The sequence below is a fragment of the Zosterops lateralis genome (genome assembly GCF_965231275.1).
Source record: "Zosterops lateralis genome assembly, chromosome: 3".
NCBI lineage: Eukaryota > Metazoa > Chordata > Aves > Passeriformes > Zosteropidae > Zosterops > Zosterops lateralis.
Window position 1 is genome coordinate 80744317 of NC_139764.1, and position 27472 is coordinate 80771788.

A 27472-nucleotide genomic window follows, 5' to 3' on the forward strand; every position below is an offset into this window, starting at 1 on the left:
TTAAATGACAATAGAACCCAAAAACCAAATTCCCTCAAATCAGAAGAACCAACTAATTTCCATCCCAGAGACCTCAAAGAGCTGGAACATGCTGGAAGTCTACCAAACACTCTTATAGCCATGAAGTTAGAAGTCACTGAAAACATTAGTTCTAGCACTCGTTTAAAAACAAAAATCCATTTTAACCACAGTCATGGCTTCAAAATATATTTTGAGAGTAATATCAATTATTTTTATTAAAGCAATACAGAAGAGTAAAAACATAACCTAAACCTCCTATTATGTGAAATTACCTCAATAAGTGATTTTTCTAAACAAGGGAGAAGTATTTGATTAATATTTCACCAAAACATTTGGTAAAAGACACATCGGAAATTACCCATGGATGTCACTAGTACACTAGCTCCTTAAGAATGAATCAGTTTTAGGACAGACTTTATTTACCTTATTAATTTGTGATGTTACGTCAGAACATGGTGATGATGAAAACTATTCCACAGCTGGAAGTCCCTACACTAGCGAGGATGAATTAAAAAGACCCAGTTCACATTGATGACATGACTGACAAAAACAAACTGACAAATACGTACTGAAATTCACATGTTTAAAGACTACATTTTTGTTATAGATTTAGAACTCAGGAATAAAAATTCAGATCTGAATTTATTATCTGCTCAAAAGGTGACTAGCATACTATACAGTAAAGTCCTAACGAAAAGTAACAACATATTCAAGGAACAAGGAACTGTTAGTGCTATTGCAAAAATCTCTGCTAGAAACTCAACTGGAATACTTAATGATTCTTTCAAGCTCTTGAAAAAGAAACGAATGAAACAGATGTCAGGAGCTCCAGATACTGTTAACATTTCTTTGATACTTTGATTTGTTTAGTCTAACAAAACAAAGGCTAAAGAGAGTACAAGTGTTTTAGGATATAAACAGGATGGTGAAGGACAGATATTCTAAATATATAAGTTTGTCAAGAACAAATTTAGGCCAGAAATGAAAAAGAAAGCTTCTAACCATGAGAGTTGATATTCTTACAGTGGAATGCAGAGAATCAATATTAATGTCTTCCATGTACACCCTTACAACAGTGGAATAAAGATACAACCATCCAATAGTGTCCTCAAACCCCAACAAACATTGCCCAAGTACCAATGACCACAATCCTTCCCCTGAATAACCAAAGTTCTACAAACTCCCTTGGGCTTGGGCAATCCAAACTGCATCTGCCACTTAAGACAAACACAAAATCAAAAGCCAGAAACCTTTCACAAAGTTTAATAAGAGGTTTGTTTTGAAAGCCTCTCTTTCCAAAGAAGCCATTCTTTCCAAAGATCAAACCCTACCCTCTTCAGCTTGTAAGACATTGTCTTTCCTCCTGTAATATGGAGAAAATATGCTTAGATATGAGACACTTGAAAATGCATCTGAACCACCAGTTCATTTTAACTGAGTGAACTCTATTTTGAGGGCCAAGGTTATTCAAAAATACCTGCAATCTTGAAACATTATGAATTGCATCAACAAACAGCTTTGCAAAAAATATAAAAGGAACAACACTGTTTTCACAAAGCAACAATATTCAAAAGGTTAGAGTCTAAAACACTTCTCTGTGCACAAGAAACTGGTATATTGTTCCATCAGTTCCATAGAATTAATGTGCCTTTACCTTTAACTGAGATGACAGATCTTAGTGGTAGCAACCTATTTTCACATTTCACCCAAGGAAAAGTAAAATAAAGTTAAAAAACCAACACAAAGAGCAGAGGTGGAGACAAAGAAATTATATTACCCGGAATGACTAAATAAAATTCTGACTTACTAACTTATTGATAAGACTAGCCATCAGTCTAAGCAGTTGGTATGAATTAGAAAGAGTTTTAATCACCAGAGTGGACCACTAAACCTCATCCCTTGGTTTAGTATATAAAAGTTTGAGATTGGCCCACTAGACCTGGAGTCAGCATTTCAATCATCTAAGTTATGCTTTGCTTTCATACAATAATAAACTACTTTAGTTTTTAAACAAGCTCTAGAAAACATTTGATTCAATAACCTCGCAGAAAGCTTTGTAGATTGCTTTTGTCTATAATCAGGAAATACTTTAAAGTTCAGAAGAGGACCTCAAATACCATAAGAATACCCAAAGACAAGGATGTATCCCATTCCTCAAATATAATTAAATAAAATGTGAATAATACAAAGTTTTTCATTTAAGAGAAGAACAAGTAGGAGAAATGGCTATGGCCTCCCTGGAGATGAGTAATATCTGAAGCTTTAGGACACCAAAATCATACAGAGACAACAGTTTAAACAGCAGATAAACAATGAACATGTGTCTTTAGAATACAAACACTAGTTCTGCTTAAATCTTCTACATGAATCCGCCATGAGTCATTGCTCAATGGACTGGATGCCAGCTAACCCAAAAGTACAAGTTCACAGACAAAAATTTAGTCAGGAAAAAAATGGAGAGCCTGATACACAGTGCTCACTTAATCTGAGATGACTAGATGCTGCCACTCCCTCTTCTCTAGTAAAGTTATCTACCTAAGCACTAGGCATCTTCACTTCAAGGGATGCCACCATCTCAGGCAGAAAGCTTGCCTGAACTTCTCACTCAGAGAATCACCAGGCAGTTGAGTTTGGCAAGACCTCCAGAGGGTCATCCAGTCCAATGCCCTTGACCAAGCAGAGCCATCCAGATTCAGTTGCCTGGAACCACGTGCAGACAAATTCAGAGTACATCCAAGAATGAAGACCCCACAAACTCTCTGGGCAATCTGTGCTTCCTCACGTTCAGAAAGAACCTCTGGTGTTTGAGTTTGTGCCTACAGCCCACCACTGTCTTTCATATAAATTAACTCAATAATGCACTTAAAAGAGATTCAGAAATTAAAAATAAAAGGAAAGTACTACTTATTAAGTGTTAGTTTCTAGGTTCTATACTATATTGGACACAAAACTATGTAAAATGTATGTTTGTAGTACAAAAAAAACAGACAAATACAAAATGCTATGTCTACTAAAGATTGTTTCAATAATGGCTATAAATTCTCAAATACTTAACACAGTTTAAAGTTTTCTAATAGTTTTAATTAACATATTCAGATATTTTGTTGTGGATTGGTATCTACTCTTCTTCCTCTGTCTGGACCTAGACTCACTGCTAGTCAGGTCCATAAAACAGACAAACAAACAAAAAATTAATCTTTATAAAGTAAGAGTTACTATACCTTTATTCCTGGACAGTGAGCAAAAAAGGCTTCTGGACTTTGAGAGTGATATAGTGCACCATGACCCACACAGCCCCAGGGTGCTCTAATAGTGAGGCTTCCACAATTGAACAGATCCCCAGAGCGGTAACGGTATTTTGCTGCTTCATTAACAATCTGGGAAGATTTATATACAGAAGTGACATTCAGTCCAATATGTCTAGTTATGCACCAAGACATTTCAATACATGCAATGTAACTATATCATCTGTTCCGTGCATGGGACTCAGAGGACGAAATTAGAAGCAAAGGAATACTGTAAGTCAGCACAAAAACAATAAACCAATAATTTACTGTGTTCAAGTTAGATGCCTAAGCCTCAGAGGCAGCCTTATAACCCAGTTTTTTCCTCATTTTATAGTGTCAATCAGCCCAGTCCAGATCTGTACTTTATACTATGGACACATGGCCAGCTGCAGCTGTATGCAGAAATGAGACCGTGCTCAGAAGACACAGGCTGTTGAATTTACAGCTGCTGAAGCCAACACAGCCACAAAACCAAAAATTAAAACAAACATTTGCCTCAAACCAGATCTTTAATTTCCATTATTTAATAAGCCTTCAAATTGGCCATGGTACAGTTTACTGTTTACAGTACAGTACTAGCACTGTTTGCAGTTTATGCCTGTTTACCTAAGACATGCATAAATATTAGTAATACAGCTGTGGTTATATTTCCAAAAATTACATATTCAAACCAAGTGCTAATGCAAGCAGAAGAGTAATTTAAACAGTAATTTAAACAGTGGTAAGATTTCTTTTGAACACTCTCAGATTTATTAGTACTAACCTGATCAAATGCTGGAAAAATGTAATCTGCAAACTGAATTTCTGCAATGGCTGTAGCACCTGTAACAGCAATTCCAATACCAAAGCCAACAATTCCTTGCTCACATAAAGGGGTGTTGAAAACTCTGTCTTTACCTATATAAAACAAAACAAAACAAACACACAATTCCTTTAATACACCAGCTCTAAGTGGAAAATATTGTCCCAGAAATATTTTACTAATAAAAAAGTCATATGCAATTCAGTATATGGCTGTTTAGATGGACTTTTTTAGGTATGGAAACAATAACCATCCATTACAGGTACAGATACTTTAACTTGTTACAACTCAGAGGAAGAAAAAGAGAAACTAAATGAAAGCTAAGAACAGTTTCTGCAACTTACAACATTCTTAACACTTGCACGAAAATTTGTTCTGATGTATTCACACTTAAACGTGCATACCTCTCAGGTTTATATGGGAGTAAACAATACTTATAAGCATTTTTAAAAGTTTAGTATAAAGGTGAGTGTCGTTTCTTCCATTTTTTTCCAGGCACTTCCACTTCTTCCACTTTTTTTTCCAGCCTGTCCCTACTCAAAGGCAGACAGATGTCCAGGAGCAGCTGTACAAAAGCACACTGCCTCTTGTCTAGTCCTTATCAGCAGTGCCCATTCCTACCACCCCTCTCTCCCAAGGTAAGGCCACGTTTATATAATTTGCTTTGTCTCCAAGGAACTGCAGCTCCTGCTACAAACCCAAAACATTTGATTTCATTTCTTCCCTACGGAAGTGCAAAAGGTTATTTTAATCCCACCATATTTCTGTGCCACAGTAATTTCAGATCCCAAATACGCGTCAATGTAATAGATAGTAGCACACAGAATTGTTCAGGTCATGAAATTAAAAGCAAGAAGGAGTGGGAGGGAAATGACACACCACTACAATATCCTCTATAAGATATATTTACAATATTTGCCAGCAGTACTTTTCTGCCAAGGGAGTACAGCATAAAAATCTCAGTCTGCTATTAAATCTTCCCTTTAGAATATTGGATAGACAGTAGGTTTCTATAGGAATCCATCATGCATGAAAATGCCAAGACTTCAAATTGGATGGAAAAAATGTGCACAGTGCACACCAGTGGCTATGAAATAAATTAAACAGTAACAAAATAACCATGAAACAACTAACCAAAAAAAACAGACTGAACCAATAAGAGGGAAAGCTGTTACTAGGAGGACTTCTAATTTCAGCACCTGTAAATTCAAATATAAAAAGCTAACAAAAGTTTTCATAAAGTGATGATTAGGCAAAACCATTGTCCAAGGCTGTATTTGCAATACACTAAAGGGAGGTATGTTTAACAAATCTTTGAAGGACGCACCCTTCATTTTCACACATCACCCAGCACACCACTGCTACCCCTTGTATCCTGTCCATCTGCATGTATGTATGTATGTATGTATATCAGTGAATATGTTTTTGGCTCTGCCTCTACTTTCTTTTTTTCTTTCCTCTCCACCAGGAACATTCATTTCAAGCAAGTAAAAAAGGAAATGCCATCAAATGATATTACAATGTTGGTGGCGTCAGTGAAGCTACACAAGCCAACACCAAGTCCAAAGAACTGCCACAACTGCAGGACACACCATAATTTCTCATACAAGACAGTGGAAACAGGGAGAATCCAAGATTATTTTTTCCCCTAGAGGGACTCTTCACTGTGTAAATTGTTCTCATTCCTGAAGGAGCTGTAATCTCAGTTCCTATATTCTTTTCGTGCACTCTCTCTGCTGCCAGACATCATGGCCAAAAAAAAAGAGGAAAATAAACTTCCTGTGAAAATGTGTAGCTGTCCCAGGCCGTACCACCACAACTGTGAAGGTGTCTTCACGGGGCAGAAGCCCTGTACCCCTATCCATTTGTAATACCATAAAAACTTGGCAAACACTTCCTTCTCTCCCTTTTATCTATCCAGCATACCACAAATTAGCCATCTTGATTTCATTCTCTTTCACTGACAATTTTAATTTAAAACAAATTTTATTTTAGTAAACTAGAGATGTATTAACATTATGAAGACATATGGAAATGTTGGTAATTTTCTTTCCTACTTTCTATGTTCCTGCTTCTAATAAATCCATTAGCAGATCACTATTTTTCAATTCACTTGCTTACAGGATATTTTGATCTAAGACTTATAGCTTACCTAACCTTATTCGTTATCAACAGATTTTTCAAAGTACACTGAAATAGCCTAATACACAGGATCCATAAATAAATAACCCTCACACAAAAATCGAAATGTATTTGAACAATCCTGTAAAATGAGCTTTTAACTAATAATTGATAAAACTTGAAAATTAATTATTTCATATCGATTTAGGGTGGTGAATTAACTTCAAAGCATGTTAGCTCCACCACACTAGAGTGTGTTAAGTATGTAACTCTATAATTCAAAACATAAAATACATCCTAATAAAACTGCTGAAATACTACTGAGATATTAAATGAAAGGCATCATGCTGCAATCAATGGAGAATGATGAAATAAATCAAGTGAAAATCAATAAAGCATAAGTGAAATGCAACAAGACAGCTGTAATGTGAGGAGTGTGAAGCACCGAATTTGGAGTTTCAGGACTTAAAGTACAATTCTGAAGCACCATGACTTAAAACACCTAGGGAACTCAATTAATGAAATTTATTACTCAGGAATGGTTTTGATTGTAGCATTAAAACAGTAATACTGACCTCTTAAAAGCAAATCCTAAAGCACTTTACTATATATTAGATTGGAAAACAACTTTGGGTAGTTTCAAAGGGAAAGACTTTCTTTATAAAATCTAGCCCCTTATGACAAAAAGACATACACATTATTAGGATAAAAAGAATTTATTCATTTACCCAAACATTAAAGATGGTGTTGCTTTAACCTTCTATTTTTATTGACACGGTATGAAAATCATTACTAAAACTAACAAAAAATATTTAAATATTTAGCATTTAAATGCATTATGTCTATGTATTTTTATCTATTTTATTTTTCAAAATGTGAAAGGGAAGTCCATTTTGATAAACAGCCATTCACATTACCCTCTGTAAACCAGCTAAGTCAGATTTCAGCTGCAATCTAACTGAAGCAGACGAATACCCCAGAGACACTTTCTGTTTCCATATTTCATTTCCTTACCACCAAAGAAACACTTGCTATAGTCTGTTCTTCTCCTATGATTTGCGTCAGTCACGCAGCTCAAAACAAACCAACACCAACCCAACGAGCTGACTCAGCAGTCCAGGTGAAAGTAGCACCTCTGCATTTTCTGAAGCCAGGTGCATCATCCTCTGCAGGAAGACGTTATGCTGGTGTGCATTTCAATTGACCTGCCTGGCTTTATAAACATCCCTGCTTTCAGCCATCTGAACAGGTCCATGCCCTTTACCAGCTACTGAGGGAAGCAATACAGCAAACAGGGAGGGTTATGTGAAAAGAAGGATGATTCCTCTCATCTCTCCATCCCAATAACTTAGGAGTAAGACTAGATGCATGTTAATAAAGTGAAAAACACTCTAGAAGGCTTCCCAAAATCTGAAATTATGAAGAACAACCATTAAGGAAAAAAGTACTACTTGGTTCAATTTTACTTATATAAAAAGGGAGTGATCTTTTTGATTTTCAGAACAAAGAGTACCCCAATGTTCAAATTACCACTGACCCTTTGTATAAGAGACAACAGCTTTAAGGCAGTCTCACAGTCATCTTCTCATTCGCCAGGAATAAGGAGTTTCATAGCAACCTAACAGAACATGTTTACAGACATTTGTAGTCAATTATTGTGCATTAATGTTTTGGCTGCTTCTTCTTTATTGGTTCCAAGCCATCAGGAAAAAAGTATTTCAGATTTCAGTAACTGCAACAAGGCATGTTCCTGTCTTAATTTAACTTCAAAAATGAGATATTCAAACAATTTTAAATCTCCTATAATGTTAACATACCACCCAATGCTCCCGCTCTAAGTAATTTCATATCACTCTGCATGAGTCCACCCCAGACCATTTGGGTGGTTTAAGGAGTACTGCTGGTGATTTAGCCTAAGGAAAACTGTGCTTTGCTTTCAAAATACTTCTACATCACTGATGTTAAAAAAATTCATACATCTTAAAAGATGTCAGCACTGTGCAGTATTAACAATATACGTGGACGGCATTTTATTTGTCCCAATGATCTCACTGACTTCTATTTAAAACATCCATTAGAATTCAAAGAGAACAGTCTAAGAAGCTAAATATATTAGGAGTTCAACCAAAGCAATCAGGCTGCACATACATAAAGGACTGGAAAGAAAAGGAAGCCCCAGCAGATGAGCTTTTTTGCTACCCACCAGGGACTTCGTGTAGAAAATTCAAATAGGAATTACTGATTTCCAATTGGTCCTGCCTTTAAAGACCTTTTTATCCTTAAAATATCTAGGATTACTCAGGGATGTACTTCTACATCAGTCTAGTAATTTTATTTCATAACATAGGTAACACAATCTATTCAACATTTAAGTTTCTTGGTCACACCATCCCTTTTAAACCCCATTTTACGACTGGTGACACTTGTACTCTTCCATTTCTCTGATACTATACAAGAGGGCAGGCCAAACAGCAAGTAAATTTGGTAAATTTATACTCAGTTCTTTTAGAGCTCTGGGGTTAATAAAAAGTAGTTCCACTAACTTACTAGTTTTAACCATTTTGTTCTACCATTTTTTCTACTGATAACCTAGTCACAGTTCTCCAGCTTCTAAAAAAATAGGCCCTGTTGCTCTGAAGGGAATACCAGTAAATATACATTAACTTTACAGCTGAATATAGAAATTTCAAACCTACTTGTCCAAAGTAGGGCTTCAGGTTCACTGACACAGACATAGTTTAACTCTGTCTTGAAACCTTGCACACTAACATACTGTGTTGTTTAAAAAGCTGCATTTTCCAAAGCTATCCATGTCAAAATACATTATTTCACCTAACTGATGAAAAGTGATCATATGAAATGAAAAGGATTTCAAGTTCCTTTTAACTGCTGAAGATGACTTTACCCACTGTGCACAGAGTAACAACTAACAGAACTTAGCTATACTCCTCTCCTGTTTTTTCCCCAACCCTGTATCCTGCAAAAGCCAAGAATATTTGTGTGTGCCCAAACACTCATAACAGGCTTCAGGGACACTGCCATGCCTTTGGCATAACTCAGCCAAACCCAGGGCTGAGTGACCAGTCTCAGCTCACAGTTAAGTCAGTGTAAAGTCTCAAGTGCAGTGAACTGCGTCTGCCAATAGGAGAAATACACGTATCCACACACTGTGTATACATTGCCTATGTCATCAAAACAATTTCAACATTTAGTTACCTTGAATTAAAAAGTCATTCAAATTTTATTATTTAGCAATTAAATACATGGCATTCCCATTACATTTTCCATAAATATTCCAAAAAGTCACATTATGGCAGTAAGATACAAAAGTTAGTTAAAAAAAACATACTGTGAAATCTGGGAGCAACTGACAACAGGGTCAGAAATGAGATTTGCAGGCACTAAACTAAATTAGTTTCTTTCTATTTTACTGCTGCAAAATCCACTATAATGCTCAATTTTGCAACAAAGGAGATGACTTCTTATTCGAGTTTTAGGTAGAAGTTTTTAAACAGAAGTTTTAAAAATCAAATGACAGATAAGTCTTTCTTACTTGGTTTCACTTGTTCACATGAGTCTTAATTATGCCTCATTTGGGGGGAAAAAAAGAAAATCCCACAAAAAATGCACCCCTCTGAACCACTTGTCACTACTGTATTGCCCAAAGTAAAGGGCACCTGTTCCGCAATGGGAACTGGTAAGAACAGGAATTCTTCAGAGGTTTATCATATATGCCACTGACATAACCGACACTTAAGAAAAGCACTTCAATTAATTTTGAAATTAGGTACAGCTGAAGGGTGTATGTTCCTCCTAAAGTCTCCCCCAGTAATCAGACATTTGAAGAAACATGAATGTTTGAACTAGTAGTTCTAGCTCAAAGTGTTCTCAACAAGTCATTCTTTGACCCAAGACAATGCATTTTTCTTCTAAGAGCTTATGAGATCACAACTACATTTTCACCTCCTCTCCCCCAAGATTCCCTCAGGGGAAAAGCATGTTTATTCCATTTTCATTTAACCTCACTCTCAAAGACTGCAAATAATATCAGAGTCAGGAGAACTGCTGAATTACAAAGAAAATGTTACCACGGACAGGGAGTAACCTCCTCCATTACCTAGAAATACTTACAATCTGCAGAGTTACCGAATTTCAGGTTTGGAAGGAAAACTTTCTAGTAAAACTTAGTAAATTCTAAAAGTTCACAGCATGAATATAACGTTAAGAAGGGCCTTGTAAGGCTTACAGACTTTTGGATTAGAGAGGACTCAGAAAAACCCCATTAATACCTCTGCCTTCCTAAAGCAAAGAGTGAAGATTTCAGTTTTAGCCCTCTCCTCCAGTTCAGATTTCCTGTCATTTGTGACAAACTAGCAGCCTCCAAAAGCTAAATAATAAACCAAAAATATTAAAATATATTATGCAATTCTCTCCCTTTCTCAGGGAAGAAGTGAGAGAAGTTGGGGGAGGTTAATGTAAAGCTTTAGCTTTAGCTTTGAATGCTGGTAACCTTGCAAGTCATTTAATCCTCCCACAATGGAAGAGCAGCCAAGCAGTAGTATTGTCATAGTTTGAAAGCAAAACAAGTGAGAGGCTCCAAGTCAGAAATACAATTTAATAAGAAGAAAGGTAAAAAGGTAAAAATAAAATAAAATAAAATAAAATAAATGCAATAACACAAAGGACCACTGACAGAGTCAGAATACAACCTGAGCAGGATGGTGGAAGCAGTTCAGGTGAGGTGGTCTTCCTGAAGCAGTTCATGAAGATGGTGATAGAATAAATACTTTGTGTACATCCTACACTGCAACCCAGGACAATTATGAACAGGAGGAAGAGCAGATTCTTTTCTGGTACACAGTGTCAAGTAAAAGAATGATGCAAAAAAGTAAACTAATTATATTAAAGAAAAAGATCCTCACTATGACAGTAGTCACACGCTGGAATAAGCTGTCCCAAGAGGTTGTAGAAGCTCCTGCCTTGGACATGCTCAAAACTCACCTGGACAAGACCTAAACTCAACTCTGTGTTGAGTCCTGGTTTGAAACAGATGAATTTCAAGATCTTCTCTTTATAATTTCCTTATCAACAGCCCCAAGCAGGGCTACATGCTGACAGTCAAAACTTTTAATGCCTGTCCTTTTTACCTGTCCTGTTGATGGAAGCAGTTCATGACATTGATAAAATAGTACTGATTCAGATCCACACTCAGGAAAACATTTTAAAAGCAGCTCACATCTCAGTGGCAGATTTCCTCACCAGAATTTCTTTTGACTTTTCTGAGGGACTCTTGGAGGAAGAGGAGGTGAAAGACTAGTTTTGATCTAATGAGCTCTTGGAAGGAAAATGCATCATCTTGAGTAAGAGAATGACTTGTTGAGAACACTTTGAGCTGGAACTGTTACTTCAAACATTCATGCAGGCTGCCCACTCCACACTGAAATCCTCCTCATCATCTGGCTCATACACTCAGTTGCAGCCTAAACAAAAAAAAAGCAATGCCTAACTGGACAAAGCATTCAAACATTCCTCCAGCTACGATTAATGACATTCCTTTATCAACTACAAAAAACTTTTGCTGCGTGAGAAGCACACTTGCAGAAAAGCGTAACTGATATACAGTTTGACATGAGAAGCTATGCCAGATGACAGAGGGTGGACTTGCAAAAATATGTCCCAAAATTGACATCTACCAAATACAATATGTGGGTATAAGTAGAGGACAAAACACCAGCTTAAATTACAAGGCTTAGGTCAGTTCCATGCATTTTCACAGTGTCTGCAATATGACATGACACGACAGAGATCCAATAGGAAACACAAAACAGTTGTCAAAGCTAAGTATTGAAACCTGTTAATGAAAATCCTGCCGCAATAAGCTGCACCCACCATCTGGATGACAAATCAAGTAGGCAAAAATGTCAAATACAAGATACTCTCTCTCACATTCCTCAGTATCAGAAGTGTAGACATATTTAATGGTAAATGTGAAAGCATGCTGGATCTACCTGGAATTGTGAAGTAAGTATTCTCAACACAAGAGCAAGGATCTCATGCTGCTGTAGAAGTACTCAGGAGCAAAGAGCTCAATGACCAGCAACCCGCAGTAATGAAAACCATCTTACAAATCTCATGGGTAACCATACTTGTCCCTTTATAATGCAAAGCATGCACATGAGAAAAATTAATAAATTAGTCTATACTTGGTGCTTCCATCTAAGTGTGAAAACCCTGTGACAGGTTTTAAGGATTTAATGTTTCTGCAAATTTAAAAAGAGAAGAGCTCTTTTATAATAAATTACTAGCATGTTATGTCAACCTGGTCACCGGAAGAAGGCTCTGAATCAAGTCAAAATAAGATTAACCTGCACCTCAAAGTGCTTCTGCTGCAAATCTGCTTAGACAATTCCCAGACTTGGATATTAGTCTTGATTTTTCACTCTTTTAGGCTTCAAGCAAATTACTTCCAAGAAAACTCTGAGAGTTTTATTCCCTGTAATAAAGTCTGCAGCACCTTCTTAAATTGAAATTACCACTCTCTTACCACCAAACTCACAGGAGAAAAAGCAGCAGACATATTGAATATTGACCCAGTTGGTCAGTGGGATAAACAAACATACAAATGAAACGGAGAGAATCACAGGACTAACCAAAGAAATTGAGAATCACTTAATTCCACCTAAGGAATTGCAAAGGCATGAAGAGAGATGTCTAAAAGAAGGTACACAAAATGTGCTTGCAGACCTGGTATTAATGCTAAAAATGCTACAAAGACTAGTTATGCTCATCGATTACACCTTGGGTCTTTAAAACATGAAGTTTCATCCTCCTTGACATGACATTATCAAAATATTGTTTTTACATGTTTCACTGCAAGTATTTTCTGAAGTGGAAAATTCCATTTTTAAGAAGGTCAGCAGCACATACTTTTTTGCCCAGAAATGTATCTTGAAATATCTTAAAAATGTGAGAACAGCTTTCTTAAGCTCTGCACTGAGTATCAAGCTCTATATTACAAAATATATTCTTTATCTTTACCTCCAACAGGTTTACAACATAGGAAATGAAACATAATAAATATTAGTAAGCCCCAAATAAATACAGTTTTCACACCAGGCACACTATCAGAACAATTAAAAAGGAAAGAAAAACAAAACTAAAATAAAAGCTACTTAACTCTGACAGAGACTGATTTATATCATAATCCCACAGATGCAAAAGGTGTAAAAAGGACATACTACATTTTACCAACTTTTTAAATAACCTTTCTTCTTTTTCTAACTGTAAATCTTCAAAAAAGAATTGGCTATTTAAGATGAAAATGAACAAAATGTACTATTGTGTAATGAGTCTGGAACACGTTCTCCAGATGTTACTGTTCAAAGACATTTATATAAATCAGAACAAACCCAGGTCTTGCCAAACCGTTCTGGAAGAACCAGGCAAGCAAGCTGCAGAATTCTCCATTTCAATCTATCCACAAAGAAATGACAAAAACCAAACCCCAGGCTATTTAGGTTCTACTCAATCTATACAAAAGTAGTCATTTTGAACTCTGAATAAAATGTTTTACCCTTAGCTTATGTCCATGACTTCAAGAATTCTGAACTCCTTCCTTCTACCAAATGCAATGTTTTAGGAAGGACCAAGACCTATGCCAAAGAAGCACCCTGTTTCTCCAGCAAGCTTGCAGTCTGCTTTTGAAGCATTGAGATAACATTTTTCTATCTGCTTATACAGTAAAGCCCTAAAACTTATGCTACTTTAGACTGTTTTTCCTCCTCCTCATGACAGCATATGGTTATGTTCTAAAAGAATGTAAAAGACATCACAGTTATTGATTAAAAATTCCACATAAAAACCTCAGATTGTCTTCCCACCTGTTGAATAGGACCCAACTACTAGTAGCTTTCGGGAGCCAGAACACATTGCCTTAATATATTGCATTACAGCCCATCCAAATTGTGTTCTTGTACTTCTTACCCTTGCACATTTGGGAACACAAGAACAACCAGAACAACCCACAATCTCCATTGACAGATCTCCGCTCCCTTACTAGTAACACTAAGTGTAGTCTACACAATTAAAAATGTCCTGAAACCACTAACAAAAATATTTACAATAGACACATTTTAAAGTATTTGATGTATTTTAGAGGCAAACTATCAGATTTTTTTTAAAAAACAACCCTATACTATATCTACTTCTATTAGCTCAGCTTCAAAAGTTCTCCCATCATTCCATGCTACTAAAAGCCATCAGGACATTAGGCAGTTCGTGCAAGCACATCCAAACTTCAGCCAACAACTTTCATCAAATACCATAACAACATGGGGACAACTCTATCTTCTCACACATGTTTTCCTCCATAGGCTTTTCACTTAAAACACAGAACTTGCTTTCAGGAGTTTTCTACAGCTAAAGCTCATAGAATAATATTGTGCTCAAGTAAATACTTATCTTCAAAGAATGACTACTATTTTTTTAGAAAAGCTGGTGTCCCTTGGGCATGACTAGGTACAGCCATTTCCTGGCCAAATAAACGAAGACTACTGAATTAGTTTACTGGACCATAAATAAATGATTCATTTACTGAGAATGAAGTGTTCCCTGAAAACTCACACAGGTGTTTACACCTCATACACGAGGTCTACAGAATAACAACCAGGGATTACAGTGGATCAGGTGTCGTAAATAAACATTATTGCTGCAAGACACGCTAGCATTATCATGACACGTAACCACAGAGAGCTGTAAGCAACCAGGTTTTACTCAGTAAAACACAAGACTAAAGTATCCAGTTTTGGATGCCCTATATCCTCCAGCTGCAGCAACTAGAGTACAGAGAAAATTGATCAATAAAGAGAAGCTTCAAACCATAACAATAATCCTGCACCAGGACCATGTGTGTAGGAAAGCCAGAGAAACTTCACCACTGAAGGCTAAAAACAGCCTTTGCCAGCTGATCTGTCCCTGTGCTTCAGAGGGAAAAATTTGTAAGGCAGCTAGAAAGGAAAGGAAAACAAGTATGGAAGTGATAAATAAAATCATTTTTAAAGCATCTAGCTGATTGCTAATGTAGCTAGGTCATCCTGACATAAGGAACATAAGGATACTATTTTCTTCCACAGCTACAACTGTGGTTTCATATGTAGTTCAGTCATTTGGTTTTTGATGTGTTTGAAATTTGCCACAGGGGAAATTTCTGATTCAACTCCCCCTATTCTCACACAATTCAATACAAGTCTTACCTCCTCTCCTGCTGTTCCTCTTTTTCCTGTGATTTATCAATTTGCAAGAAAATATCCTGAACTGACTGAATAGACAGAAATTACTACTTACAATCTGTTCCCTATATATTTCACACTTTTTTTTAAATATGGTTTGGAAGAAAATAATTTTACAAATTTATTTACATTTACATTATATATTTATATATTTACATTTCTAGTCACACCAAAATAGTAATAATAATAATAATAATAATAATAATAATAATAAAGCACAGGAAGAATTATATTTAAAATAATCCTATAAGCTTGAAAATATTATAGAAAAAAAAAAAAGAAATAAGTTTCAAGTTACTTGTGCATACCCCTTCCACTCTACATGACAAAACTGTAAAATCAGTAAGGAGAAAAGAAAATGAAGCTGCTTATTACACATTTACTACTATCTGCATGTTTTAATGTGTCTAGCTACATGTGTAACTCACAATTACTTAAAGGAAATGATCTGAGATTGAGTTGTTTTATCCTACGCATGTATAGGAGTGACACACAGTTGTTCTTACTAAGTTTCATTTTATTAAGTGTCCACCCAGCAAAAAAGCAATTAGCGGATCACAGCAGTAGATTAGAAGAATACTTGGGGACTAAATCAGACCACAAACTGACAGTCAACACTGCTAATAAAGGCAGCAAACACCACTCGAGAAAATTTCAGCAATGTTACACAGAAACCTTGGGAAAAGCACTTCATTCTAACTGACTGTGTTTGAGCTTACCATAAGCTATGGGCAGTACATCACTGTGTCCCCTGACAAACAAAAAGGGTGGAACAGCAATAACAGAGACCAAAGAGAAGAGATGAAAAATAAAAAGCCATGAGTCAAAAACCTTCCAATCAGTGATGGGACATTAATCCAGAAAGGAAGAAACCTATCTTCCTTTTGTTCACTCTCTGATCACACAGAGGATCCCGAACAGTGACAAATTATTCACATGAGCAAGAGACAAATTCATTCCAAAACATTTCAAAAGAACAACTGCTGAAAAAAGCATTTCTGCTGTATCTCCACAAAAATCAGTTTTGGTATCTCAGTCAACTCTTTGTGGTGTGAGTTCAGAATTTCCGAGGGACAGCATTAGGCCAAGTCTCTTATACCCTGGGAAAACATTTGCTTCTGGCAGAAGATAACACATCCAGGTGACATCCTCCTGGAACTGAGAGAGTCTTTGAAATAATAACTCCCATTCAAAGTATTCACATTCTACCTGCATTTGCAAATAGTTGCAAGGGAATTAAAATGGCATTATTCAGGAATTCCCTGCTGAAAAGTAAAAAAACTCATTTCCACTACTCTTTCAGTCAAAAATAATTTTCAATAGCTCAAAACCTTAGAAAACAATCTATTCAGGCCTGCAAATACTGGGAATCTAACTTTCACAGTTGCCTAGACTCCCTTGACGGCAAACAGGACAGTCCACGACAAGGAACAGCAGGCTGCTGCACAATAGGGAATTGAGTGGAACCTCAAAAAGTTCACAAACTTCATCTGTAAAAGTGAACATATCATCCCAAAAAGTCAGCCTCTACCCAAGCACTGCTATGAGGAAAGACCAGCCAAGCTCACCTTTCTTCTGTTAGACTTTCAGAGCTCCAAGCAAGGACTGATCCTATTCCACATTCTCAAAATATCAGAATATCGAGCTCTGACATAGTCAGAAAGCTCCTGATCCTTACCCTTGCTAAGGACAATCTTTTGACATGGCAGCAAATGCACATTAGATTCTCCCTTCAAGTGCAAGACAAATCACCACAGAGGTCAAATCATCACAGAGGCACTTACAGATAAGGAAGTCCTCAAGCTCTGGGCGTTTGGAGGACAACAGAAAGAACATTCAAGGAAAGTTATAGATATATAGATATATAGATATACACACACACACATACACTTCACTTCACTGTTTATGTAATTTTCATTTATTGGCCACAGCAGGATAGAGAGGGTTTTTTTTGGTTTTTTAGTTACACAAAAGACACCTGCTCTAGCATTCTTCTGAGTGACAGCCCTTGTCAATCACTATTTCTGCTATTCTTGTTTCTCAGTCTTCTTCTGTCCACTCTCTCCATTTTTACCTTGTTTTTACCTCTGTTTTTTCCTCCCATTTCTTTACCTCCTATCATCAACTTCCTAACTCTGATCTCCTCTATATTTCTGTCATGTGGACAATAGTGATCTTTACATGTTGCAGCTTTATTTCATATTTCAGGCAAAGCAACAGGCCTGTATTCCCACTCTAAGATAATATTTTCAAATCCATCTGCAGACTCAAAGACAAATGGACAGCATTTTCTCCAAAGGATTGGAATAATAATGTACTTATCTTTTAAAAAATATATAAATTAAAAAATGTTTGCACACATTACCTAGGCTATAAAAATACAGTAGGCAGTTTACATCACACTGATCTAAGGACAGGAAGCTCCTCCAGAGAACAGGACTATGGAATGGCAAGCATTCCTTATTTCATAAAGATACTCTAGAGGTTAGAGGATATAACTTCTGCAAAACAGTGACAACCAAAAATCTGTCAGAGGGTGATGGGGAAGGAGATAAGAAACAAAACATGAATAAGCCTTCCAGTGTACTAGACCAGAGGGAGGGGACAAAGGAAAAAAGTGTAAAACATTTATTTCCCTTATCTGAAAGGTGCATTCTGCATAAATATTTCAGAAAGTCTACTCATTTTCAGAATTATACAGTGACAGATTTTTAAACATTCAATTCAATCCTAGAAAACTGGAATAATGTATTTCAGACCTTTACATGAGATGTATTAGAAACAAACATATTATCTTTAGTCATAGTATCATGGAAATGAAACTTCCACACACTGACTTATTTACATACAATTTCTTAATTAAATATTTTTAAACAAAATTCCTGGTAGCATGTTAAAAATTCATCTGATCAAAAGGTTGTATTTATTTCCTTAAAAAGCCAATGCGCTTTCCTTCACTTCTTAGTACAGGTCTCTGGCTATGTTTAGACAACATAACACTGCACTACGAAAACAAAAAAAAAAAAAAAAAAAAAAAAAAGCAGCTTTTATATTTAATGACCAATTTATTCTAAAAACAGATTTCTTTTCTGTCTCTCCAGAGAGACTTCAAAAACATTCTGGACAGCAACCAACATCTCTTTAATACTACTACAGAGCATTAATATATTAAATTCTTCCTACCATAATATTAGATGATATTTAGACCTTGACCTCTATAAAAGCTTAAAAATGAACTATCAATTTGTATCAAAATAACAACTTACAGGCACAGACTGCCACCTAGTGATTTTAATTATCTAAAAGGAAAATGAAACTGAAAAAATGAAACAACAATCAGCATCTCTCTTCCAGGATAGGAAAAAAAAAAACATTAATTGCTTCATATTTTATATCAACATATAGAAACCACCTTACTTGCATCACCTATTAGAATCTGATGTAAATTCAGGAGGGGGATGGGGAAAGAGTCAGTAAGTGTATGTAATCTTCCTCATAAGATTCATCAGGTTAGTTGGTTGTCACTTCCATCTGGAATTCATCCTTATTTTACATGGAGTCTAACCTTTTCATAAAATAAGCATTCCATCTAGAATTTATTTAATCTCTGAGACTGCCCTGATAGGCAGACACACCCCTCAAAACATGCCATCTTTTCAATTTTTGCACCTTCAGTCTTTTCTGTTTCTCCTCACCACTTTAACTATATTTTCAATACATCCATCAGTTCATCTTTGCCATTTCCTCTTCAGCCACTGCCTGTTTTCTACTGAATTTCACTATCAGTGAAGAAAGAAGCTGAGTTATCTATCTGCCTTGCAAAACTGAATTTCCATTCTGTAGGGAATGAGTCCTAAATTCAAGACCTTATCTTCAGACTCTCTTTCTGTTCAAACTTGTATTTCAGATATTGTCTTTCATTTACTTATGAGCACCTCAGCAGCATCATAAGGAACTTTTATTCTTCCTGTGTATGGGGTTTATATGGCCAGGTTTTGATAGAAGGGGAAGGAGGTACATGGGTGGCTACTGTGAGAAGCTGTCAGAAACCTCCCCTATGTCCAACAGAGCCAATGTCAGTCGGCTTCAGGACAGACCCACTTCTGGCCAAGGATGGGCCCATCACTAAGGTCAGTAATGCCTCTGTGACAATGTATTTAAGAAGGAAACAAAAAAAGTTATGGCACAGATTGGTGCAGTCCATGGTGAGGTGGCTGTGGCCCTGCAGCCCATGAAGGTCCATGGGGGAGCAGAGATCCACCTGCAGCCCCTCAAGGAACCACTTCAGAGTAGGTGGATGTCCAAAAAAAGAAGGTTGCAAAGCCATGGGAAGGCCACACTGGGGGAGGCACACAGCAGGCCCTGTGGAGAGAGGAGCTCATACTGGAGTAGCTTTGCTGGCAGAGCTTGTGACCTCATGTGGGACCCATGCTGGAGCAGCCTGTCCCTGAAGGACTGCATTTTGTGGAAAGGGCCCACACTGGAGCAGCTCATGAAGAACTGCAGCCCAGGGGAAGGAGTCATGCTGGAGAAGTGTACGGAGAACTGTCTCCTGTGGGGAGGACTCCATGTTGCAGCAGGGAAAGCACTCCTCTCCATGAGGAAGAAGCAGTTGTAGAGAGAGCAAGTCAGATGAACTGAGTATAACTCCAATTCTCTGTCTCCCTGTGCCACTAGGGGAGAGGAGGAGGCAGAGAATCAAGAGTGAAGTTAAGCCCAGAAAGGAGGGAGGGGTAGAGGGAACATGTTTTTAAGACATGTTTTACTTCTCATTATCCTACTCTGATTTTGATTGCTAATAAATTCAACCAATTCCAGTAAGTCAAATCTGTTTTGCCCATGGCAATAATCAGTTTGTGATCTCTCCATATCCTTATATCAACTCATGAACCTCTTGTTACATTTTGTTTCCCGTGTCCACTTGAGGGGAATGACAGAGCAGCTTTGGTGAGTACTGTCCATCAGCCAGGGTCAAACCACCACATCAAGTCATGCCTTCTCCGCCTCCTTCTCTCTCAATCACTATCAACTTTTCACCTAGACCTAAACACCAGAATCTGTAAAACAAACTTTTTACTAATGTAGGAAAACAGCAATAAGCTTTTCAATTTTCTTGTTCTCTTCTAGCTGACACACTTGTCCTCTAGCAAGTACGATCTTTGCAGTGGTCTGAATGAATGTGAAGAGACAGCTTCCTACCATGTTAATCTGATCTCACCAACACTTCATATACCTACTTACCCATTTTACTTTAAGATCCCCTGAAACAAGAGCACTTCTTAGTTTTTCCTCATAAAATCTATCCTCTTATTCACCCTGAAGAGGTCAGTACCCTTTCTGAGGAAATGGCAATACCAGTTTCATTAGTCCTTGTTCAATGTTCATATAAGTACTTCCCCAATTCTCCTGTTCCCTCTCATGCTTTAAAGTTCTTTCCAGATATTCCCAAAGTCACATCATAGCTTCCTCAAAAATCTCGTCAAAAATCTTTGTTATTATACCCATGAAATAAATCTGATTCTAGCTAGGCTGCTGACGTGCTGTGACTGCTGGTTATCATCCTGACTAGCACAGTGTAAACAGTCCTTCACACTCCCTCAACAGACTCCCTGTAGTCTGTCAGGGCAGTCAGGGCTGTCACCGAGTCTTTGAACAGCACTGGCACGCTGGAATACACTACCAATAAAATGCTACTACAAAGATTAAATAATCTCTTTCCTTTGTTCCAATATTATATGGAACATTTTATGTTATATATTATATGCTCCAATACATTAAAAAAAAATACATCAAATGACCCTCAAAGCACCACCCTAACAATATAAAGTCTGTCCCTTCTGTCTTTTAAACTGGTGATGTTCGCTAAAACCCAAGAAGATTGCTTACACAATCATCTGCTCCTGCTACTTATTTCCCAAACATTATCTTCTGTTGTCTATGTTTCCAGCAATTCATTGCAGTCTCAGAGGCTGCTTTTCATATGAAGTCTAGTACACACAGTCAACATATCACACCAGTTATAGAGCTGTAACTCAGCCTCAACAAGCAGCACTAAAGATCATGGCTAACAGAAGTACTATCCAAATTTTTTGAACATTAATGTGTAAAGTAGAGGGCAAGAGAACATCCACAAAATAATTGTAGCAGAGAAGCAATACAACAAAATATGGTTATATTTCTGAAACTTCTTAGAAGTATAGTCTTTATCCTCCCCCTTTTTTTGTTTACTCAAAAAAAAAAAGTGGATCTTTGTTCTCCAAGATGGCTGTAACACATCTTTATTATCATTAAATAGATTTAATCACTTGCTGCAAGAGGTCCAAGTCGCCTCTGTGCCTTGAAGAAAGTAAGCTGCTGTAACTTAATATGTTATAAGCTCTTCTTCTCTGTAATAGCCCAGTGGGAGCAGCAAATGTAGTGGGGGAGTAGCATTGCCAAATTAAAAGCTGTATAATGTTACTGTCTCCACAACCAGCTTCCAAGACCTGTAAAATGCTACACACTAACTAGCCTGTCACCCACATGAAACATTGATTTTATGGTTTCTTAGCATTCCAGTAACAGTACTTCTCACAGCAAAATGGGAAAGAAAAAAAAAAAAAAAAAAAAAAAAAAAGCAGAGATGTTAATATGAAACTGATGTCAGATTTATAAATTAACTTACCATACTTGTCTCGCAAGCCAACTGTACATCTGAAGACTCCACCAAAGGCCACGTCTTCACCAAATATAACTGAAAATGAGAACAGTAAGGGAGGCTAACATTACTCCAATGCATCTTACTTTTAAAAACACACATTTCAAAGGCTTCTATATTTGACACTAACAAAAGTAACTCCTAACATTTCATTTCACTTCAAGATTTATCTAGATCTAAGCATTTCTCATGCACAGCCTGACTCTAATAAATGAAGAACTAAGGTTAATGAGGAATCAGAACACCAACACAGCTGTCTCAAAACAGAATTCATGAAACTGATTCTGTTAGGCTTTCATTAGCTATCTATTTTTTTGAAATATCCTATAATAATATAGTGTCTGAAATTAAATGAGCAAAATTCCAATAAACAATTATATTCAGTCACCAAAGAGTCACTGAAATTAAGCCTTCTGCTTCAACTGGTAACTATTTGCATTATTAATCCATAGATTTCAGTAAATTTAGTGTTTTGAAAACCATCAAATTGAAGTTTTTTTTGAAAAATCAATCCACTATGAAATGTCAAGCCTTCTCCAAAATACTTGCCAGACTCCTGAAGAGTGACTTCAAAGGAACTCCTCCACAGAAAAGATGGCTACTTAATAACTAGGACAGTTCTCAGTATTTAATACTATTATTGTAGTTCAAAAAAGTTTTATCACTACAAGTGTTTGCCTTCATAACTTAGCTTCATATCAACAAATCTGTTAGGGTTCTTTTATTTGAATTTAGGGAATGGTTATGTCTAATTTTTCTTAAAACAGTTTTTTCACAGAAACAAGTATTGTCCATTTAAATTTTTTAAACATATAAGATGTGCAGCAATATCACCAATAGCTGCTTGCATGAACCAGGGTCAGTTCTGATTATTCCCCAATTCTTCCATGTTCCTCATTTTCTAAAGGACACAAAATAGTAAGCTAACCTTCTTGCCTTTCAAATACTATTCTCAATTAAATAAAATAAATTTCTGATTCAAATTGCTAAAAGGGATTAGCATACTTGGGCTAATCACATCAATGACACCACTTGAAGAAAAATAACTTCTCTAAAGATGTAAAAGGAATGCACTCACGGAGTGTGTGATTGAACTATGTCCCTAGATCACTTCTCTAATTTTTAACGACTTTTTGGGAGGGATTTAATGTACTTCCAGTCTTCGTAAGTCCTTTCAGTTACCATTTGGCTCCTTTATTTTGAGCCAGCTGGCATCTACAAAAAATATTCCCATTTAATGCTGGTATCCACAAACTTGAATGGATTTACTCATTCAGCTCAGCCACTGAAACGTATTTTCCTGGAGAGATTCTAATTCTCATCAACACAAGTATGAGGATTTCCACACTTAAACAACAATTGCTCAATTCCCATACAACTAAAAACATATGAAGGACATGTTTTCTATTGCGAAAAGTCCTAATTAATTCAGTAAGTGCAGTGACTCTGAGAACTCATGTCTGGACTGTTGAACTCCAACATGGTCTTACAAAGGGCTTTACAAAGACTAAGCCCTGCAAAGCTGAGGAGCAAGACTGGAACCTTAGAGCAACTGGTTCTCTAAAGGCTCAAGATTATATATGAGTCTAGGTTCCTGCTGGACTAACATTCTACTTGCTTTTATATGGCTAATTCTACAGAAATGGTAATAAAATCCATTCTTGGCCCTCATTTACCCTCAGTTGTCTAAGTTTAATCTAATTGAGGTGCATATAGAAAAGCTGAGATTGAGTGGGAATGTGTACAGGACAGACAACATGCAATTTGTCCCAACAGATTAAACAATTAGTCAGACTTTAGGCTGAGCAGTGATTAAAGCACTGCCAAAAAGGGCTACTAACATACTATAAAGAAAACCTAAAATTACACAAGATGATGCAGCCTTTGCAGCTGTGTCCATGACATGAAGCATCCTTTTCAAATATCTGGTCACCCTCATGCCTTTGTTAGGAGCACAGAAGCCAAAGACCTCCCGCTATGTATAAGAATTAAAAGTGGAGTAAATAGTTTTTTGTGCAATAGTTTAGGATAAGCCTTTTAAATCCCACTATAATGAAGTAGCATCTTCCAAGCTATGGGTTATCCAGACCACAAAAGCCTAGCAAATCTTACACTGCCTATGCACAACAATGAACAGAAATCAGTAAAGCTATAAATTAATTCTGGAGGGCAGGAAAGAAAGCAGAATGTACAGAGCAAGGAATGTATGATCTCTAAAAACATATTGGTTTAGGGAACAGAAATTTTAAGAAATGTAAAAGTAATGCTTTCATTTTTAAAACTCCTACTAATGGGACTCAAGCTGCCCTCAAGGGCAGTTCTCATCAGTAATACCTCAAGCACGATAAATAATATATTATATATAAATAATTATATATATAATTATATATATATATATATAATTATATATAATATATTATATATAAATAATATATTATATATAAATAATATATTCACTTTCAAGTGAAACACACAGAGCTAATACAGAAGATACAACTGCATCTTAGACCATATTATCCATTAGTAATCCGTTAATGCAACACATTTTTAAGATTTGAGATTGAAGTATAGAAATAAGTTACTAGAAAACTTTAAAGGCCATGAGAAATACACTAAATATTGTACACAGACTTAAACCAAAACACAATTTATATAAAGCAAAACACACTAACAAGCATAAGGTACCTGCAGTTGGATCTTTGGCTAAAGCATTGTCCAAGGCACTTGTTATGGATTGGAAGAGATTCATCTTCTGGGTTTGCCCTGTGTGAAAGTGATCATTCCGCAATTTAATTTGGTTCAAAACACAAAGTACATTAGAAAACACTGGTGAAAACATACATAAAAACTTAACCATCAAAAACAAGATCTCAGTTAGGAATACCCAACACTCATTTGCTGAATAAACTTTGTATTATGGGATAGATAGGATTGTATACTTGGCCGTTGCAAGGACTATAATTCTACATCCTTTTATTTTTATTTTTTTTTCCCAAAAAACTATGCTTTTGCCTAGAGCAAATGCAGCTTTGCAGTGCTCAATCACTGGGAACAATGCCTTCTTTTTCAAAGGAAGAAACCAAAATCTTGAGGACTGGGATCTCCCTCCCATTAAAATTCACTGAAGCTTACTTTATCATTCTTTAATCACATTAGACATCTATTACTATAGAAATTTTCCAGACCACTGGCCTGCTCTCTGCACTGCAGTTAGTAAGCATCTGAAGCATCAAATCCATACTTCAAAGAAAGAAACTTGTTGCTGAAGTAAAGCAAGCTGTTTAATTCAAACCAAGTTTAATTCAAACTTCTTCATTCCAGCACTGCAGGGAAAAACAAGGAGGCCTGAAAGCAAAGATGGACCAAAACAATAGCCTAGTCCTCACTACTGTGACCAAATCAGATTCTCTTAGCAAATAAAATAATCCTTAGAAGAAACTAAGTCAGAAATTGCTTGGCTGACATTTGGTAGCTCTTGAACTGGCAAAACCTCTTCAGTCATGACTAGAAGCCACAGTCCAAGAGAATGCTACCTGTCAACACTCACAGTGTGTAAAATTAAACAAATAAATAAGATGATTAGATGAAGATCTCATACAAACATAACAGGTGTCAGAATTCAGAAAGGAGAACTACATCCTTTTTCCAGTAGTTACAGTACCTCTCAACAAACATTCAGCTTCCCTTTCTTCTAAATTGCTAATTAATGTTAGTGGTTTTTGTTAAAGACTTGTGTCACTCCACACCTGAGTAGCTGCATTCCTACACATCCCTGTGCTTGGTAACTTCACCTGTTATACTCTACATGGCCCTTTAAGGAGAAGAAAATGTGAAAAAAAAAACCAAAAAAAACGTTAGGGGAACTGTGCAAGTTATACAAAAGCCCTTAATGAGCAAATTTACAAATTCAGGAGAAGAAAAGCTGGAGAACAGCAGCTGTTTCTCTCTTTCCCTAGTCATTCACATTAGTACTTGGGTTATCTTTTCTACAAGATACCATCCTTCCAGTATTTGATATAAGTAAATAGCTATTACTTAAGCTACTGTCAGAAACTCCTCAACATGATAGCTCTAACCTGCTTCTGTTGCTTATAACAGAGGCCTTTGTATCAGCCCCACAGAGGAAAGGGGGAACTAATTGTGCCCTTTAGATTTGAACTGTGTAGTCAGAACAGCAGTATCTCAACAATATCAGGATCAGTATTGCCATAATTTTATTCCACTTCCACTACTTTTCACAGAATTTCAAGGTGTATATTAACTCTCAGGGAATTAGTTTTCTAATAATTAATGACAATAACTGATATGCCACGAGAGATCTTCTTCACAGGATCTCAGGCAGGGACTTGTCATACACAGGCTTCACCATGTGGTACCCTGGACGCCTTGTACATCTTTATCACTAACAGAAACGGCCCAGAACGCTGTTTCTGCTGGTCCAAGAGGCAACAACCAAGTAACAAGTTTCCTAGAGGACAGTGAGGTTCATGTGATAGAAACAGCTGTTCTGCAGCTGGCAGGCTTCTTCCAGGAGAACTCAGCACGAGCCACTTGCAGGGATATATCTCAGAAATAAAAGTCAAGCACCATGCGCTGTTCATTTCCAAGTTATCTGTGTTTACTCTCAAGCATGTGACCACGAGGGTGACCTCGAGCCTTTCAGCGGACGGCAGTCTTTATTCATCATAGTTTTATTATCACACTCAGTACCTAAGAGTGCAATACAAAAAGATGTCAAGTCAGTAAGTTACCGCTGGAAGCTTTTGGTACAGGACAGGGGCCGAGGGCGGCCTTGCAGGTCTGAGCACACCAAGGGCCCATCTAACACAGCTCTGGCACTGACAGCCCCATACACTTCACCATCCCACCGCACAGGGGGCTGCGGCACTCCCGGCCCCGCCAGCGGCCCACAGGGGCCTTCCCACCCCCGGCCCAGGATTTCTGCGGGAATCCCGCCTGTGGAAGCGCTGAGGACACAGCGGGGTCACGCGGATGCCTCTGCCGCCCGGGGTCCGGCCCGCAGGGCCCCACTGGGTCCTGGGCGAGTTCTGCCTGTCTGCCTCCCCTCCATCCCGGCGGGGCTGCTGACAGCCTCCCCCAAGAAGGCGGGGGGGACAGGGAGGAGTCTGCGGCAGAGCGAGGTTGAGGCCGGCCCGCGGGGTGGACCCCGGCCCAGCCGCGCTCTCACCGTACTCGCTGGGCGCCGGGTCCGGCTGGAAAGCGAAGTGCGCGGCGGCCCGGCGGGGCGCGCCCGGCA

At 37.3% G+C, this 27472-nt stretch overlaps 1 protein-coding gene across 1 annotated transcript in view; it reads right to left on the bottom strand.

Moving 5' to 3' along the window:
• The window catches only part of BCKDHB (branched chain keto acid dehydrogenase E1 subunit beta), a 106475-nt gene extending 79003 nt beyond the window's left edge, over window positions 1–27472 (bottom strand). The window contains exons 1-5 of the mRNA XM_083856894.1: window positions 27404–27472; window positions 24901–24978; window positions 22183–22251; window positions 4072–4205; window positions 3243–3398 (exon numbers count right to left, since the gene is read on the bottom strand). Coding sequence (XP_083713020.1) covers window positions 3243–3398; window positions 4072–4205; window positions 22183–22251; window positions 24901–24964 — 423 coding nt within the window. The 5' untranslated portion in view covers window positions 24965–24978; window positions 27404–27472. The remainder of the gene's footprint in view (window positions 1–3242; window positions 3399–4071; window positions 4206–22182; window positions 22252–24900; window positions 24979–27403) is intronic.